We start from the raw sequence: 20030 nt of genomic DNA, 5'->3' as shown, positions 1-20030 counted from the left end.
AATGTTCAGACCAAATAGAAAAAACTAAGAATAAACTATTTAACATTCAGTAAAAACGCTCTGCATCAAGTGCATCATGTCAAAGCAGTGCAGCATTCAGATGTTGCTGTGTGAGTGTAGTATATTATTATGGATGTAGGACGCCACCTTCATCCTCTGTGATGAAGATGATGATGATGATGAGAGGAGACTTGGCAGGCCGTCCTGTCTGACTGCTCGCCTTCATCTTTTCGAGCCATAATGGAAAAAGAAATCATGACTTCTCCCGGGAAAAAGAAAACACACATCTGAGAAACAAAGACCTTTCAGCCTGGAAACAGATTTGAGGAATTACTTGGCAACTCCCTTTTTTTTTTTCTTTAACATTGTGTGCTCGGCCCTCGGCCCTCGGCCCCCAGTTGCACAGAAATCGCCGGTTTGTTCGAGTCAAAGGCACCAAAATGATTTATTTACACCACAGTCAGAAGCAAGACTCAGCAATTAAATCACAGCAATTAGCAAATATACTAAAAGGTTTTATTAATGTGCTACTGTGCATCTTTCCTTAAAGGGATAGTTAAATATTTTGGCAAATTGGCCCATTGCCATAGTCTTAGGAGTAGGTTCGTTACCTTTAATTGTCGGTGCAAGCTATTTTTAGAACGGCGGAGCAGAGCCGTGAGCTGCTCAGAGCTACGCTACGGAGGCTCGTGGGATTTCTTGGTTTCCCTCATCAAACTCATCAAATACACAATCCAACAACTCCACAATGCTCTGGTGGACAAGTTGTGACCTGCACATTCACCACACTATGAGATAATAACACAACGTTACCACACAGAGTTGTTATAGAGGGAAATTCAGAGACTGCTTGATGAAAAACTGTCCCTGAAGGCAACGCACATCAGCGGTTTTGCATGAATTTACCTCTAAAACAACTCTGTCTGGTAACGTTGTGTTATTATCTCATAGCGTGGTGAATGTGCAGGTCACAACTTGTCCACCAGAGCGTTGTGGAGTTGTTGGATTGTGTATTTGATGAGTTTGATGAGGGAAACCAAGAAATCCCATGAGCCTCCGTAGCGTAGCTCTGAGCAGCTCACGGCTCTGCTCCGCCGTTCTAAAAACATCTTGCACTGACAATTAAAGGTAACAAACCTACTGCTATGACTATAGGGATTATGGCAATGGGCCAATTTGCCAAAAATGTTGAACTATCCCTTTAAACTTGGATCTTGAGCTTCTGTTTCCAGGTTCATTTAGGGTCGAACGATATCCGGTAAATGTTTTTTGATTGTGTCACTTTGTCGTGAAGCCACAACAGCAGCAGCAGCAACAACATCTTCCTGGATCAGAGGAGAAAACCTGAAACACATTAAAAGTCGATGATCTTAGACATTTCAGTCGGTGGAGTCACCGGGGTCACGCAGTTCTTCTGCCGAAAACATGCTGCAGCCGTTCATTCACGTCACACAGAGGTGTAGCAACAAGATGAGGTGGGAAGCAGTCATTCCTGAAACACCCCGTTTTTCAGCTGTCTCTGTAAAACACTGGATTTAAACTGTGCACTGTAAAAAATAAAAAAAAAACAGTCTTACACTGCAAAAATATCTTACCAAGAATATGTATCCTATTTCTAGTCAAAATGTCTCATTCCTAGTCAAAACAAATCTCATTATACCTAAAATAAGACTCATCACCTAAAAATTAACTTATTTTTAGATAATTTTCACTTCTTTCAAACAAATTCTCACTTGAAATAAGTAGAAAAATATGCCAGTGATTTTAAATTTAAGTGTTTTTAGACACTCTTTACTTCTTTTAAGCATATTTTCACTTGAAATAAGTAGAAAAATCTGATAGTGGAGCAAGTTTTACTTTCTTATTACAAGCACAAAAAACTTCCTTTCACTGGCAGATTTTTCTACTTATTTCAAGTGAAAATTTGTTTGAAACAAGTGAAAATTATCTGAAAACAAGTTACGTTTTAGGTGATGAGTCTTATTTAAAGTGGAAAGAGATTAGTTTTGACTAGAAATGAGACATTTTGACAAGAAATAAGACAAATATTCTTGGAAAGATTTTGAGTTTTTGCAGTGTAGCAGGAAGTCGAAGCTGCTGCTGCTGCTGAAATGAACTGAACCGACCAGTGGACTCAGATTCTGACCCCTTTTGTTTGCAAACTGCTTCAGCCAGTAAAGCTGCTGTGATCCCGTCAGTGGGGGTCAGCGCTCGGCTTGATACCGCCACAGAAAAGAACAAAACAAAACAAAAAACAGAAGAAGGAGAAGGAGAAGAAGTAGAAACTGCATTACCAGCTGCTGCAGCCGTAGATACGCTGCGTTTAAAGTTTCAGCCGTACTTGGCTTCTCTTATCTCGACAGGCTGCGTTCACCACCGAGCCAAATAAGTCACAGCTCATTACAAATCCTGCGCTGGTTTTTGTTTATTCAACTGTTATTGGTGATGCAGAGGCTCACAAAACCACGTTGAAACACGCTCAAACACACACACACATGCACACACACGGGATGGGATGTGTAGTGAAACAGTAACTCACCCTCGTACATGTTTGGTGCTTCATGACTCACCTTGTGGGAGTCACGTAGGAGGAGGTGGAGGAAGCGATTTGCGTAAACGGGGCTTGTGAGTTAATGCGTGTCGTTAGTTAATCGGATGCTGGTTGTGTGTCTGTGTGTGTGTGAGTGTGCGAGTGTGTGAGTTAGAGGATGTGTCGGTAGATTTTTACAGATCATCTGCATGTTTTACACTGACACAGAGAGAGAGAGAAGGGAAGTATTCCCTCTCCCTCCCCGGAGACCTCTGCTGAGGTCATGGGAAAGAACTTAAAAATTTCCTCCTCTGCTTGCCCTGGATTTGACAGCAGCGCTCCGGCTGCAGTGCGTCCATGTAGGGCTCCCCGGGGATGATGTCATATGGTCAGTATTCAGTTATGATAACAACGGTGCAGCCTGCAGGCGAGCGAGCTCTCTGCTTCAGGCTCCTCACTTTGATCCATCGTGTGGCTACGACGTACGACGGCAGCGGCGGCGGCGTTGATGGTGTTGTTCGTTGTTGTTGCGCAGAGTGAAACTACACAGCTTCAAGTTGATTTTTTTTGGGGGGGGGGAGGGGGGAAATTCCACATGAAGTGAAAAGATCACTGCAAAAACTCAAAATCTTACCAAGAATATTTGTCTTATTTCTAGTCAAAATGTCATTTCTAGTCAAAACAAATCTCATTATACTTGAAATAAGACTCAACACATTTAAAAAGTAGCTTGTTTTTAGACACTTTTTTCTTCTTTCAAGCATATTTTCACTTGAAATAAGTAGAAAAATCTGATAGTGGAGCAAGTTTTTCTTCCTTATTACAAGCACAAAAAAAACCTGCTTTCACCGGCAGATTTTTCTACTTTTTCAAGTTTTTATTTTATTTAAAGGGACAACGAGGAGTTTCTATTCGGTTATAAAAAAAGTCTCACGTTAATGTGGATGAATCTCCGTTACCACTTGTTAATGGGCCCATTTTCGATAAATATATCGTTCTGTCTCTATCGTTATTTTGTTATTATTAGTGGTGGCGGAAGTGCTGGTCGAGCTGACCAGCGTTTCCTTCGTTGCGAATCATGAGAATAACGCAGCCGCATCGCCGTTTATGGTCGGAACTACGGTGGTATGTGATCCTCTTTGAACCTCTGACTTTAATTCTTGATGAATGAAAACATGAGTCCGTCTTGCGCCCGGTCAAAGAAATGTACGGTGCGCGCGGAGGCTCATAAATGTAGTGTGAAAACGCTTCGCTTTTCCAAAACTCCTCGTTGTCCCTTTAACCTTTATTTTACCAGGCAAATTGCTTGAGATAAAAAAAATCTCTTTTCAAAGCATGGCCTGGCTTTTCAAGTGAAATTAGTTTGAAACAAATGAAAATTATCTACAAACAAGTTCATTTTTAAGTGATTGTTGTCATTTTTAGTGAATAGAGTTTAGTTTTGACTAGAAATGAGACATTTTGACAAGAAATAAGACAAATATTCTTGGAAAAATTTTGAGTTTTTGCAGTGAAGAAGCCAAAAAAAACAAAAAAAAAACAGAAAGTTAATGGCAGGTTTAAAAAGTGTGGGGTGGAGCCAGACAGACGGACGGACGGACGGAGCAGGAACAGTGATAAAGCTGAAGCACATTTTGAAACTTTAATGATTTTCCTTCCATCCGATCTGTAAAACTCTTAAAAAAAACACACAAAAAAAAACATTGGAGGACGGCCATGAAATTTTGTGCAGATGCTTAATGTGTGTGTGTGTGTGTAAAGAATAAATCCCTCTGACTCACTCGGATGTTTGTCCTTCAGTTCATGACTAAGCGGCTCCAACATTAAGCTTTGTGTTAAGTGCTAATTAATCAGCAAATATCAACATATAAAGACTGTGCATAAGATATGAAATGAATTCATCTCACCACCACCACCTATAACATCATCATCCACCACAGTCAATATAATAAAATCATAAAAGTCTGTGTCCTTTTGCCCCGGCTTCACCCTCGCTCCTCCTCCGCCTCCTCTCTCCTTCTCTCTCTCTCTCTTAACAAAGTTTGTTCTGCTTATCCACTCTCACAATGTAACGGCCTCCCACGGATAATGTGTTATGACTCGCCGTTGCTCTGGACGGGTAAACAGTGCTCAGCCTCCTTTGAGCTGGAGGTTTCCGTTTAAGGATGTGTCAGAGCTCAGAGGACGGATAAAATGACTCCTCACCCTTTTACCATCACCTAGAATAAATATTAATATCTGACTGCAGCAGCTTCTGACTTTGTTTTGATGCTCGACTTAAAACCGGTGACCTTGTGTGTGTGTGTGTCTGGCCAGAAGGTTATTTTCTGTATATACACAAGCATAAATGGGCAATTGGTTTTTTATTTAGTTATTCTCCCTTTTTCTCTTTTATTTATACAGAATTTTATTCTTTAACAGAAGTTGGACGAATCCCACCACCACCAGCCCCGACTTTAAAGGGATAGTTCAACATTATGGCAAATTCTCCTATCACCATAATCCCTATAGTCATAGCAGTAGGTTCATTAACCTTTAATTATCGGTGCATGTTGTTTTGAGATCGGCGGGGCAGAGACGTGAGCTGCTCAGTGAACGGTACAGGTCCCCTGTCCCTCATCAAACTCATCAAATACACAATCCAACAACTCCAAAACGCTCTGGTGGACAAGTTGTGACCTGCACATTCACCACGCTATGAGATAATCATGTAACATTAATGACACAGAGTTGTTTTAGAGGTAAATGCAGCCGGAACTACATTCCAGACACGGCTGCTGGGCGGAGGGATTTCCAAAGCGCAAGTAGTTCACATGTGGGGGTTTTCATCCCTCCGCTTCGCATCGGGCCGAAGAACGCCCCTGGAGTGATATATTGCTTTTATAAAACGGTTACCAATAAAGGCAATATGAAAGAGGAATACGCAATCAATTTCATGTAGTTTTATTCAACCAGAAATACATATTATCCAATAAAATAGCCTCACTGTGAAAAAATAGTCCCACCTCTCCAGATGTTAGCTCCAAGTAGCTCTGCATCTCGTCTTTTCCTCCGCTTTTTTTCAGGTGAAAGTCACTGCTCAGTCCGTTGTCATGGATACATGACAGCAACTTCCATTCATACCAGTCATACATGCCTGACGCGGAGTGAACAACCAATCAGATTGCCGGATTTCACCTTTCCGTTTTATAAAGAATATGCTGTGAATCTCATGTTTTGTAATGTTGTGCTTATGCTTGCTTGTTAATCTTTTGTTTGAGGAAAGTCTGATTTTGTCCAAGGACTCAGTTTAGAAAAGAAAAGTGTTTGCTAAAGGAGGAGGTTTTTAAACTTCTCTCTTCTCTCCGTGTGCAGGTGACCATCATGGACACGGGGGTGCGGGGGATGATCGCTGTGGGTCTGGTGCCTCAGCTCTACAAACTGGACCATCAGCCGGGCTGGCTCCCACACTCCGTGGCCTTTCATGCTGATGACGGCAAGTACGTGTCACCGATACCGCTGATGACGCAAAACACACAACATGAACATGAACGTAAACATGAACGTAGTAGTGTAGTAGCTTGTGTTCACGTCACAGACTGAGGAACTGAGAGCAGGACGCGCTGCTCTGTTCGTGGACGGTTCAGTTCAGTCGAATAAATTTGGAAAGGTCACGACGGGTACACACTTTCATATTTAATGCTGCAGTTCTCAGAAACTGTTTACTACTTTTAGGAAGAGCGTTGTCTGCCAGCGTGAGAGCGCCCAATAATGTGGTCTGATGTTTTAGGAACTGGACCAAACTTAGTTGAAGAAGAAACTGTTCATTTTTGCTGCACTGGTCCTTTAGAGAGAGCTGCAGCGATGTGATGAGACAAACGACTGGTTTAATCATCTCTAAGTTTGGTTTTTACTGAACTTTGATATGGTTTAAGAATAGCCTACACTGTAAATTTAACACTTCCCCTAAAAAAAAGACACACAATCATCACAAGGAACTTAGTCAGATATAAAAGAAATATAATAAAGTTTGGAGTTCTTATTATTTATTATTAGAAGAAGAGTCAGTAGAAAGAGATGGACCAGGATGCTCCCAAACTATGTGGAAACATTTATTAATGTATTTCCAAGATGATAAGTAAATATACTCTGCCATTTCATAAGCCTATTACAAAAATGGTACAGTTGCGCCACAATAAGTTTCCCCTGGGAGACAGTAACCTTTGGCATAACGCATGCTGCCAAGGCCAGCAGAAACGTTACATGTTATGATGAATGTTATAAGAGTTTAGTAAGAGTTCAGTGTGACTGCCAAGATGCCAAAGGCAAATTCCCACTGTGTTTTTAAACCATTGGACAATAAAATCTTCTTATCTTATCTTATTAGAACAAACAGCAGGTTGATTTTTAATTAATTATTCATTTTATTTTGAAGGCAGACAGATTCTTATTTATTTTTATGTTTAATTTGAGTTCAAAAAGAACAAATATGAAGTAAAACTATTGCAATGTAAGTGTGATATGTCTTTGTTCAAATTAAGGAGAGAAATTAAAAAGATGTTTTATTTCATAATCAATTGTGTTAGGTTGTATCTAAACCACTTTTGGAGAATCATCAACACGTATAAGTGAGGCAGTACTCTTGGTATGATGAATAGGCTCAGGAGCTACACAAGACAAAGAGGTTTTTGGAGCCGCTGCATTAGATTAACCGGCGGCTCTAATGTCTTTATAGGTGTAAATGTGAGTGTGTGTGTGAGGTTGTGTGTTGTGTATATTTATCCCTGTGACCCGCCCATGAACCTGCAGGGATGAGTGGTAAGAGCGGATGAATGAAAGGTTATGCAATTAGTGAGGTTTTCTTTATTTACTGAGATGCAGCTGCTTCTGTGCCAGTTTTACTTTCATGTTCTATAAGTGGAAAGTGGTTTCCTGAGCGCCCCTCACCTCCTTTGAAGTATTTTTTTTTTCCTGTGTGCAACGTGTGCAAAATTTGAGATCAAAAAAAAAAAAAAAAAAGATGAGTCTTTATTAACCCTTTAACCCTTGTGCTGTGTTGTCTCTCTCTCCACAGGCTGTATAATGGAAACACTGTGGGGCAGCAGTTTGGTCCAAAATGCTGCCGAGGCGACAGGATCGGTTGTGGGATATCTCTGGACTCTGACGACGGACAACTCACCGTGTTTTTTACCAAGAACGGTAAAGAGGTAAGTCGCCTGTCACCGTCGTTTCGCTTTATTTCACACAGGAAAGACACAAAAGACAATCCTATGAATATTCTCATTCATTCAGGTCATTTTCAGTTATCTCAAGGAAATTTCAATCGAACGCAACTGGACTTGGTTATTCGTCTAAAGCCAGGGACACACCGGCCCGACCGTCGGGCGTCGGGCCTCGTCGGACGGCGTCGGGAGCTCGTCTGTTTGGTGTGTTCCTCTACGTCGGGGAGCGTCGGATCTTGTCGGGTCTCGTCGGGGCCGATTGAACATGCTCAGTCGGGGCTCGTCGGCCGTCGGGAGAGTAGACTCGTCGGGTACTCTGATGGGCTGTGTGCTAGCTATGGCGATTCTGATTGGCGGTGCCCTAAGCGAATCAGCGCGGTGTGTGGGAGGGACGGAAGTGACCACAGTAAACAAACGGTGTCCTAGCCTGTGCTACAGTAAAAATGGTACACAAAATAAAAAGAGGAGTAAAGCAATATATTAAGCGGATATATATATATATATTTAAACATCAAAGATGTTCAATCAAACCCACATAGTTTGAAACAACGTTCAAAACACACACAGCTCACAACTAAGCATATAAAGCCCGCTAGCTTAATGCTAACGTATAATGTAAAACACCATAGACGGGCTAACAGAAATTAGCATCGGCTATCGCCAATTCGCGGCAACCGAGCCACAGCAATAAACTGCTAAAAACTGTTTTAATTTTGGCTTTAGCGCTGTTAACACGTGGCTGGTTAAATTGTTTTTGGGAGATTAATGTTGGTCTCATTGATTAAATTTAACAACTGTGGCAGTGGCATTAGTTTGTTTGAATGAAAAGTGAGCAGGGCTGCCGCTAACATGGTCATGTGGCCCTGAGTCCTCTTCTCTGATTGGCTGACTGGCCTTCTTTTTGAAAGTTGATTTCAGAAGAAAAAAAACACTCAGAGAAATTAAATCCTGCAATACTGGGTTTGAAGTCCAGATGGGAGGGGCTTAGTGTAACTATTTTTTAATGGTTACTGTACATGGCAAAGATTATTATTACCACTTTATGACTTAGAATTGGTCTGTATTTCTATGGGGGAGTCCTCGTCACTCAGTCGCTCTGGTCGGCAGTCGGGGCAGTGTGTTTCACTTTTTCCTTTCTCGTTGGCCAAAGCCATCGGCGTCGGGGCGCGTTGGGACCAAGGGGGCAGTTGTCGGTCTGAGAAGTGAAGCTCACTTCCGCGTTCAAAAAGCTGCAATCCCCCCGGCTGTCGCTGGGGGCTGGCTCCAGAAGGGAACAACTCCAGTTGAGCCCCATGTTAAAATAGCCGATTTTACAGCTTAAAAAAACATATTTACAGCCTGGTACATTTCATTTTTTTGGTCTCAACCGATAGTTTCTACCCCCGCACACACTCTGAGGGGGGTGAATTTTTTTTAAACTCTACCGTTTTACTGTTATTAGGTTTAAAGTTCTGGCCAATTAGGGCGCAGAACCGTTGAGTGACAGGTCCGGCGACCGCTGCTTCGAGGCCAGTGGGCGGGCTCTCGGCCGGCCAACGGCCGCACCGCTCCAAATATGGCAAGTAAAATCCAACATGGCGCGGTTCAAACCCCCGTAGTAGCGGCACAAAACAGACTCCCCAAAACCAATGGGTGACGTCACGGACGCTACGTCCATTCTTTTTACAGTCTATGGTTGGGACGTGTCGTGGCGGTGTGTTCCTGGCTTTAGAAGATGCTTCACCTCTCATCCAAGGGGCTTCATCAGTTGAATCTCCTAACATAACTGTTCACAAATGGCCTCATGTGACTCCAACGACTGTCGTTATAACACAATAGGGCACTAACGAAGTCAAAACCCAACTTTCCACCAACAACTGTCACTCTAATAACTGCTGTCGTTGGCACAAAGGGATCCAGTGACATCATCGGTCTTGTGAAAGAGGTTAAATACCTGGATCTCCACACCAGATAGATGAAGCCTCTTGGATGAGAGGTGAAACGTCTTCTAAGACAAATAACCAAGTCCAGTTGCGTTCGATTGAAATTTCCTTGCGATAGAAAAGACAGTTTTACATGTTGGATTTGTCACAACAACGCTCAGGTGGGAAATGTGGAAGTCCCAGCCGCTCCTGAAGGCCTCTACCCGGCCGTGGGGATGCACTCTTTAGGAGAGGAAGTTCTGCTGGACCTGAACGCCGACTGGGGGATGGAGGACGATGACGGACAGATGATCGTGGACAGTCATGAAGAGGACTGGGGCCGTCTCCATGACGTCAAGGTGACCGGCACGGTAAGAACGATGAAGTCGAAGTATAAAAACCTGGAAGTACTTGTAAATTCAGAAGCGAGTGAATAGAAATAATACAAACATAACCATGATACCATTGACCATACTAGTATTGATTGATCTTGCATACAACCACGTATTTACATATATTACATGCATCACTTACATATTGAAATTGCATATAGAAAATAAAATTAAAACCAAACAGATAAATAAATAGATTAAATAGTAATGGTGCATGATGGATTTGGGGAAAAAAGGTATACTACTGGTCCTCTCCGCTATGAGAGATGCAAAAGCTACTATATTCTTTGCCTGGCGGTTATGATGAGTGTCGTTTAACATTTGAGAAAGTTTTATAAATATTGATTGCCAGAAAGTAACTCTCTAATTTTGAACAAAACCAGAATGTGAGAGGGCGTTTGCCTGCGTCGATCACAAATATGGGATCGATACTAGGCGAGAATTTAGAAGTTTAACTAACTATGAAACATCCACATACAGTTTGAATCACACATCACAACACATGGTGCGTTCAGGTTGTACTCAGAAGTCGGAATTTCTGAGCTCAGAGTTGGAATTTTAATCTTGAATGCCCCCTGAAGTCGGACGAATCCCAGCCACCAGCTCAGACATAAGAATCCAAGATGGCTGCCGCTTGCATCAACATAGAACATTTAGCGATTTTACTGTTTATTTTATTTATCTGTTAATTAAAGTCAGATATGTACAAAGTACTGTTCATTTCTTTTCCCTGGAAATTTCCCTTCACTCTTTGTTTGTGTAAAAAAAAACAGCCCAGAGTGTTGTTAGCTATCAAAATAGCATTGCTAACAATGGCTAGCGGTGGCTAACGGCTAGCAACCCGTTTGTTTTGGTGCTAGTTACATGTTTTTGTTGTAGGTTTGTACAGTTTTTTAAAATGTTAGGAAACTTTACATTTACAGGTATGAAATTATTATATTAATCGTCCATTTTCTCAACTTCCATGTTTGTTTTATAACTGGAAAGCGCTCAACTCGAAGGTGACGTCACTCCGAGCTCCGACTTCCAACGTAAAATGAAACATACACGTTTCCATTAGGTGAAAAAAATTAGCATAAAATGTGAGCGATGTCTCTTAAATCAACATCAACTTAATGCAAATTAGAAAAAAAAGTGAGATTACCAGATTATATGCTACTTTATCTGTTGTTCCCAAATCTCCAACCAAACTGCTGCTGGGTAGAGCTGCATTGTGGGTAACGTAGGCCCCATGTTTTGCCATGAAAGAACAATATGTTGAATTTAAAAAAGACCATATCTGGTTCTGTTCCACTCCTTTTTAATTATCCGCTGTGTTGTGAGGCTGCTGGATGCTCTGAAGAACCTTTGACCCGACATTGAACCTCTGCTCCGTATCTTCAGGCTTAAACACTAAAACGATCTGGCACAAATAAGACTCTTACTTAATTAATCAACATGTCTTTAAGGCTTATTGAAGCTGTAAAGTCAGACATAAATATTAGCTGTTGCTAAGCAGCTAATAATAATTAAAAAAAAGATAAAGATAGAAAGAGATAACGAAAAATAAAGATGTTTTTTTCTCTGAGGTGCTCGTTGACCTCTCCCTCCACCGCTCCCTCCCCCGTGACGGCAGCGCTGCTCTGTTTGTGTCTGACTCAGGCGCTTAGACGCACGAAACCTGAAGTGAAGGAGGGAGGATGACGATGGGAGGAGATCGCAGCTGAACGGCCCCGAGGCGGCAGCAGCAGCGTGTAACCTGCACATTTATTTACCCCCCCTTTTATTTCTACAAATCTGGCAAAGGCAAAAAACCGCAGCCTGAACTTCCTGCAGCTCATCAATTACACAAGTTGCACGTGTTACATTAAAAAGCTCCGAGGGCGAAAAAAAACAAAGAAGAGTCAATTTCAAGTTTGTTATTATTATCACCACGAGGCTTCTTTGTGTAATTGAGCCTCATTTGCAGTTTCTTTTTAATTCAGCCGATCAATACCTCCAAGGGTTGGTATATTATTAGTATTAATATTAGTATTTTTAAATTTGCAGGTCAGATCAGGTGTTTGTAGGACACGCAGGTTTACAGATCTAGACACACTGCAAAAACTCAAAATCTTTCCAAGAATATTTGTCTTATTTCTTGTCAAAATGTCTCATTTCTAGTCAAAACTAATCTCTTTCCACTTAAAATAAGACTCATCACCTAAAAATGTACTTGTTTTTAGATCATTTCCACTTGTTTCAAACACATTTTCACTTGAAATAAGTAGAAAAATCTGCCAGTTAAAGACAGTTTTTTGTGGTTGTAATAAGAAAGAAAAACTTGATCCACTATCAGATTTTTCTACTTATTTCAAGTGAAATAAGTAAAAACTGTCTAAAAACAAGCTACTTTTTATGTATGACTATGTATGTATATGTATAAATATACATATTTTAGGTATAATGAGATTTGTTTTGACTAGAAATAAGACAAATATTCTTGGTAAGATTTAGAGTTTTTGCAGTGCACGCAGCTGCGGTAAAAACACTGGTGTTTATCAAGACAGACGAAATCCAATATTAGCTACAAATACACTCTTAACTGGCACAGTGTGTTTACAGTGTGTGTGTTAGTAAGTGATTTACTGTCAGCTGCAGTTACAGGCTGTTTACCGCTGCAGTTTGTGCTCACACACTGGAAAAACACACGTTTGTTTAGAAGTGAATCAGTTTATAAAAAGTTCATGACGGAGCGGTTTGTTTATTTACTGGAAGTGAGTTTACACAGATGCACCTCTTCATGTGTGTAACTACGGTGTTGTTATTGATGCTGAGGAGCCACAGTGTTTGGATTTTAATATGTTTACACACAGCACTATTGAAACCTCATGCAGTCTGTTCTGTTTTTAAAGGGATAGTTCAACATTTTGGCAAAGTGCCCCCATTGCCATAATCCCTATAGTCATAGCAGTAGGTTCGTTACCTTTAATTGTCGGTGCAAGCTATTTTTAGAGCGGCGGAGCAGAGCCGTGAGCTGCTCAGAGCTACGCTACAGAGGCTCATGGGATTTCTTGGTTTCCCTCATCAAACTCATCAAATACACAATCCAACAACTCCACAACGCTCTGGTGGACAAGTTGTGACCTGCACATTCACCACGCTATGAGATAATAACACAACGTTACCACACAGAGTTGTTTAAGAGGGAAATTCATGCAAAACCACTGATGCGCGTTCCCGTCGGGGGCAGTTTTTCATCAAGCAGTCTCTGTATTTACCTCTAAAACAACTCTGTCTGGTAACGTTGTGTTATTATCTCATAGCGTGGTGAATGTGCAGGTCACAACTTGTCCACCAGAGCGTTGTGGAGTTGTTGGATTGTGTATTTGATGAGTTTGATGAGGGAAACCAAGAAATCCTATTAGCCTCCGTAGCGTAGCTCCGAGCAGCTCGCCGTTCTGCTCCGCCGTTCTAAAAACAGCTTGCACCGACAATTAAAGGTAACGAACCTACTGCTATGACTATAGGGGTTATAGCAATGGGCCAATTTGCCAAAATGTTGAACTATCCCTTTAATTATGACAGAAAATGTAAAATTAGGGAAAACTGGCAGCTACTGTATGTTTATAAGGAGAAGAGACGACACTGATGCAGTTACCATATGTTTAGATGGGAATATTATTATGGGCCCATGTGTTCGTCCAGTGCTCTAACATTTAGAAAGGTCACTCTGCAAAGAGTTCAGATTTGTTGATGTTGATTTCCTGCATGAAAAGCACAGACACAGCGCCAGGTCTAAAAAAAAAAAAAAAAAAAAAAAAAGTCCAGATCCTGCCCTATTTTTCCCAAAAATGAAAGAAAGAGAGAAAGAAAGAACTGCATGACGTCGCAACCTATTTTTTCATCTCATCATCCAACATCCCTAATAGGGTAACGTGTGAATAAAACATGCTCTTTCATCTTGTTGGATTCTGGTCTGTCCCGACCTGAGGAGGAGGAGGAGGAGGAGGAGGAGGAGGAGGAGGAAGAGGCAGCAGCCATGCCAGCGCAGACAAGCTATCACTAGCAGTGAAATGCAGTATTATGTTCAGAGGAACTGAAACGTCTTGAGTCATTAAGGTTATTTGAACAACCTCCACCTGTGCACACACCTTAACATGCAGCGGGTCCACTCAGCTGCTGAAACAAGGCGGTGCTTTAATTACTGTGGTCTGGATGATGAGTAATGAAGAGAGGGAGATAATATTAGGAGAGTTAAGGAGTTAGTTTGCAAAAAAAAATCGTATTAATTGCATATCATAAAATTAGTTTTCCCCTTCTTTACCCTTGTGAAGTAACAGCTGTGAATGAAACTAGTGCAGATTTTGTGCGTGATGGAGGTTAGTGGAACAGAAGCTACTTTAGAAGTGGAGCAGGACCTCAGGTTTCCATCTGGGACAGTGAAGCTGTTTGAAGAGAGACAGTGAACATCTGCTGCCGACTCACCGTCACAGTCACAGTCGGTTATTGTTGGATTAAATGCAGAGTAAAGTCGATTAACACGTGCTAATGTTAACCACCAAAAGCTACATGACCAAATAAGGTTGTAACAGCAAAACACATTAGAGAAGTTATTAGGTGTTTCAAAAATGAAAAAATATTAAATGGTGCTTGTTTTATTTTTAATTCATCATTCACTTTCTTTTTTATTAAATTTATTCTAAGGATCCTAATAAACAAACCTTGAGACTGAGGAAGTTACACTGAATGTCACTGTACACTTTGTATAATGATAATAAAGTTCATTCATATCTAATATTAGGTGGTTAAAGCCTTTAATTGTTCATATCAGTGCATATTATGTTTGTTTTACCCTTTGTTCAAATTTTTTAAGTAAAAGATGATGAGTTTCTGTTCATTAGTTAACTTTTGTAAAAGAAAAAAAGCTAAAGGTCGAGCTACAGTGGATTTTTAAAGTTACGTATTTCTGAGCATTTTATGTCTTTATTTGTAAAGACAGGCTGCAACTAACGATTATTTTCATTATCCATTAAATGTCTTGTTTTGTCCACAAACCAAAGAGAGACTCAGTTTATTGTCACAAAGGAACAAAGAAACCAGAAATATTCACATTTAAGAAGCTGAAATCCGATTTTGACTTTTTTTCTTAAACTATTCAAACCGATAATTAGACTCATCGAATTAGTTGACGATTAATTTATTGATTATTGTTCAATTAATCGATTCATTGTTGCAGAACATTTGTAGTTGCAGTGATTTTCAAGCAAAAAATGGGGCATTATCTAAAAAATAAAAGAAATGCAGGGGTTCCAATATTTTTTTTTAGATTATGAGTATCATAGATTGATCTCAGGTGGACAGCGATGTTACTCCTGCTGCAATAAGAAGAAGATGTAGATGTCTGATAATCCTGCTGGTAACAACAACAGTTACGTATATGTTTTCATTCATAACCTGTGTGTGTTTGTGTGTGTTTGTGTGTGTGTGTGTGTGTTGCTCAGCTGCTGGAGTACGTGGGGAAAGGGAAGAGCATCGTGGACGTGGGCTTGGCTCAGGCCCGTCGGCCTCTCAACACTCGCTTCCATTACTACGAGCTGGAGATCACAGACGCTGGAGAAAAGTGTTACATCGCCCTGGGGCTGGCACGCAGGGTAATGAAGGACCTGACACTTTTAACTCTACACACACACACACACACACACACACACACACACACACACACACACTCTTTACACTGTGTATGTACAGTAAGTAAGAGTCTGCAGGTTGAGAAAACACTCTCACTGTTTCCAGGCTGAGTGATGGATGACCGGCGGAGGAAAAGCTAACAACAGAATAAATATTATCTCATTTTAGCCTCAACATCTGGTTTTCCATAGAAAGCAGCAGGTTGTTCCAGGTCCGTGCTAATCTGCCATCGCCACTAACTAGACTCCGACCGTTGGTTATGATGAGATAAGATGAGAACATTTATTCTTTGTTTTACTTCCACGCACACTTTTTGAGCGACTAGAGACAGGTTTGACGTGTGTGTGAGGTGAAAATCCAGATTAAAGGGGAATTGCTGTTTTTTTTACGATCTGGACCTTATTTCTAGCATAAAATCCGATCATTTCCTCCCCCAGATAACTTTGGTGTCGTTACAAGTCGTTGTGATGAAATGAGCTCCAGCCGAGAGCCGCGTATATCCGTATAATGGAGTCTACAGGGCAGCAGAATGCAGCCTCTAAATAACACATTATCTGCAGAGAAACTCCTTCATTTCACCAATATTTAGTTATGATAGGCTAGTGCTATTCCCCTCTGAGTCCGGGGTTAGCTGTTATCAACATCCGGGGTCTGTAGGTTGACCTACTGACCTCTGACCTGGATGATGTCATCTCTGAGCGCCGCGCGGCGCGGCTTGTTGCTACCGCTAATGCTACGATTCGTTTCTGCGTGTTTCCGACTTGTCAGAACAAAATGAGCAGCTGGATGAAGTTCAGCTTCCACAGGCTTCCTCTCCTCAACCTGGACTCACTAAAGCTCCGGCTAGTTGAGATAAAAATGGACCCGAATGCCGAAGTGGAATGATTATTATCAGAATGAGCCGCGCTGCGCTCAGAGATGACATCATCCAGGTCAGAGGTCAGTAGGTCAACCTACAGACCCCGGATGTTGATAACAGCTAACCCCGGACTCAGAGGGGAATAGCACTAGCCTATCAGAACTAAATATTGGTGAAATGAAGGAGTTTCTCTGCAGATAATGTGTTATTTAGAGGCTGCATTCTGCTGCCCTGTAAACTTCCCTGAACGGGACAATAAAGTTTATCGTATCGTATCATATTATACGGATATACACGGCTCTCGGCTGGAGCTCATTTCATCACAACGACTTTCATCACAAAGTTATCTGGGTGAGGAAATGATCGTATTTTATGCTAGAAATAAGGTCCAGATTGTAAAAAAAAAACGTCAATTCCCCTTTAATTTGTCTCGTTTTGGTTGTGTTTTAATGAGAAATGTCGACAGGAAGTGACTATTTTTTTTACTGTTTATATATCAACACACCCTGTTAGATTGCGGCGCTTTAATCGGACTCTGATTGATCGATCGATCCCTCAGCAGCTCTGGTGAAGCTTCCTGGGAGGTGGAGGATCATTTTCTTAAAGCTCCTCCTGACTCTGGTGTTTGCCCCCGGGGGCAGGAGGGTGGGGGGCGGGAGGGTTGGGGTGGGGTGCATCAGACACTGAGCTCTGTCATTTGGCTTGATTGTTTTCTGGGAATTGTTTTTTTCCTTCCTCTTCTTCTTTTTCTCGATAAGTCTGCGGTTTTGCCAGAGCATTATAAATCCATCAGCTGGTCATTCCTGAGGTTTGTGTTTTTCACTCGGTCCCTCGTCATCTCCAGTCTGATGATGGGAAGCTTCAGCTCCTGTTCTTTGTCTTTCTCTCTCTCTCTCTCTGAGTAACACATTCCTGACAGTTACTAGTTACTCATCGTCACGGATAAAGCAGCGTTTGTTGGTGGTGCGTTCAGGTGCTTCTTGGTCTCTTACTGTCTGAACCAGAGACTCCTGGAAGTTTTGTCTCTCCTGGTGTCTTCTCCCTCCAAACATCTGGATTTCCTGCTTATCAGTTCAGAGGATTATTATTTAATCTCTTCCTGCAGTTAGATGTGAAATCCAAAAAACCACCTGACCCAAGACCGAGTCCTGAGAACAAACCAATGTGAGACCATTTCCTGTTGTCACTGGTGACACCAAGTTGTTCACATGGTTACACACACTGCAAAAACTCAAAATCTTTCCAAGAATATTTGTCTTATTTCTTGTCAAAATGTCTCATTTCTTGTCAAAACTAATCTCTTTTCACTTAAAATAAGACTCATCACCTAAATTTGAACTTGTTTTTAGATAATTTTCACTTGTTTCAAACAAATTTTCAATTGAAATAAGTAGAAAAATCTGCCAGTCAAATCAAGTTTTTTGTGTTTGTAATAAGAAAGGAAAACTTGATCCACTGTCAGATTTTTCTACTTATTTTAAGTGGAAAATTTGCTTGAAAAAAGTAAAAAGTCTCTAAAAACAAGCTACTTTTTAAATGTGATGAGTCTTATTTTAAGTATAATTAGATTTATTTTGACTAGAAATGACATTTTGACTAAAAATAAGACAAATATTCTTGGTAAGATTTTGAATTTTTGCAGTGATACTTTAGTGCAACTGTTTGAATTATCTGGAAGTTATTGAATTACATCACAGAAACCAAAGTGAGACAGAGACACAGAGACAGTTGTAGTTACAAAGAAAGACACATCACTGCAGCTGTGGTCTTGACTGGTCTGGTCCAGCTCGACTGAGACTTATGCTGCGTTCATAACAACTCGGAGGTCGGAATTCCCAACTTGGAAATTTCCGATTTCCGACATAATTGCGTTCACGCTGTAGTCTACTTGCCAACAATGAGTGCCCGGAAATGTTGAGTACCCCAAAGTTTTATGTTAGAAATATATAGTATGGGTCCCCAGTATTCAGAAACTGCCGGATGCTAACTTATAGGTATTGGACAATTAGCACAATTGACATAATTAGCATAAATTAGCATAAATCAGCATACTTGACTTGGCTGATCTGGGCAATATTGGAGTGGTTTTAGGGGTTATTGATGATGCTGAATCCATTTCTGACATTTTCAAAATTCAAAATGGCTGTCTAAACCAATGACCAGATTTTGAAATCCATCAAAATCGGCCCACTGGCGGTTAAAATCTGGTCACTTCCGGTTTAGACAGCCATTTTGAATTTTGAAAATGTCAGAAATGGATTCAGCATCATCAATAACCCCTAAAACCACTCCAATATTGCCCAGATCAGCCAAGTCAATTTTGTTGAAATATTGCCCATATAGGCAATTATGCTAATTTATGCTAATTATGTCTGTTATGCTAATTGCCCAACATATATAAGTTAGCATCCGGCAGTTTCTGAATACTGGGGACCCATACTATCTATTTCTAACATAAAACTTTGGGGTACTCAACATTTCCGGGTTCACAATGGGGCCCTATGGGCTGGCAAGTAGACTACTGCAGAAACTCGGAAGAAAAAAAACATGGATACCTGAAGGAAGTTTGGCGTATTATTGTGGCTCATAGCTGAATAGGAAAAATAAATGCAGCAGTAAATTATGTTTATTTTGGAGGAGAGAAGTTGCCGCAGATGAGTGCACATAATGTTACAGCCTTGATAACAGTTAAACGTTATTTCCGTCACATATGAGGAACCGCAATTTCACACCATACAACAATCACAGCTTAATATAAACGTATTTCATATAGGCTACTGCAATAATACACAAAAATATGCATTAAAACCTCAACAAATAACTTAAAATGTCTAAATTCTAACCGTTTAAGATGAGAGTCGTGACGTCAAGTCGGAAAGTCGGAGCTCTGATATGATACCCGAGTTTCCGACCTGTAATTTCCGAGTTCAATTCATTTTTTTACAACTCGGAGCTCGTTTTTTTCCGACTTCCGAGTTGTCTTGAACGCAGCATTAGACAAGACCAAGACCTAGAAGATGTGGACTCAAGACCGGTCTGAAGACTACAACACTAGAGAAATCCAAGAAAGAAAGAAAGAAAGAAAGAAGAAGCTGCAGTTGTTTGATGTCACATTAAAAGTGGAAGATGATGCTGGTTAACTCGCTCTGTGTCCAGATCTGGATGTAAAACCGAAGAAAGAAACTAATTCTTGAATCTGAATTTGGGTTTTGTGTCGCTTGGAAATCCACCTCTGTGATATTCAACTAGTTTTTTAGAGATGATTTCAAATTCAGAGTCCAGACTGAACTAAAACACAACACGTGAAGTAAAATAGGGAGATCAAGATGCTGCTGTAGTTTGATCAACTTGATTAAAGGGACTACGAGGAGTTTTGGAAAGCAAAGTGTTTTTCACACTACATTTCCCATGAGCCTCCGCGCGTGCATGGTGAAATTCTTGGACCGGTGCAAGACGGACGAAAGGGAAAACATTTGCCAGGAATGTTTTCATTGATCA

General features: G+C 40.9%; 1 protein-coding gene across 4 annotated transcripts in view; it reads left to right on the top strand.

The window, feature by feature from the left end:
- The window catches only part of LOC310986096 (SPRY domain-containing protein 3-like), a 31394-nt gene that overhangs the window by 6834 nt on the left and 4530 nt on the right, over positions 1-20030 (top strand). For 3 of the 4 annotated variants that reach the window (XM_083971854.1, XM_083971856.1, XM_083971855.1), the window contains exons 4-7: positions 5885-6009; positions 7584-7716; positions 9815-10003; positions 15487-15636. In XM_083971854.1, the coding sequence (XP_083827980.1) occupies positions 5885-6009; positions 7584-7716; positions 9815-10003; positions 15487-15636 (597 nt within the window). Of the gene's footprint in view, positions 1-2551; positions 2626-5884; positions 6010-7583; positions 7717-9814; positions 10004-15486; positions 15637-20030 lie in introns of those variants that run through there. The other variant, XM_083971857.1, reaches the window with a different exon arrangement.

Source organism: Trachurus trachurus (assembly GCF_905171665.1).
Source record: "Trachurus trachurus genome assembly, chromosome: 5".
Lineage (NCBI taxonomy): Eukaryota > Metazoa > Chordata > Actinopteri > Carangiformes > Carangidae > Trachurus > Trachurus trachurus.
The sequence above is the reverse complement of the archived record's forward strand: the minus strand, read 5'-3'. Positions and strand labels throughout refer to the sequence as shown.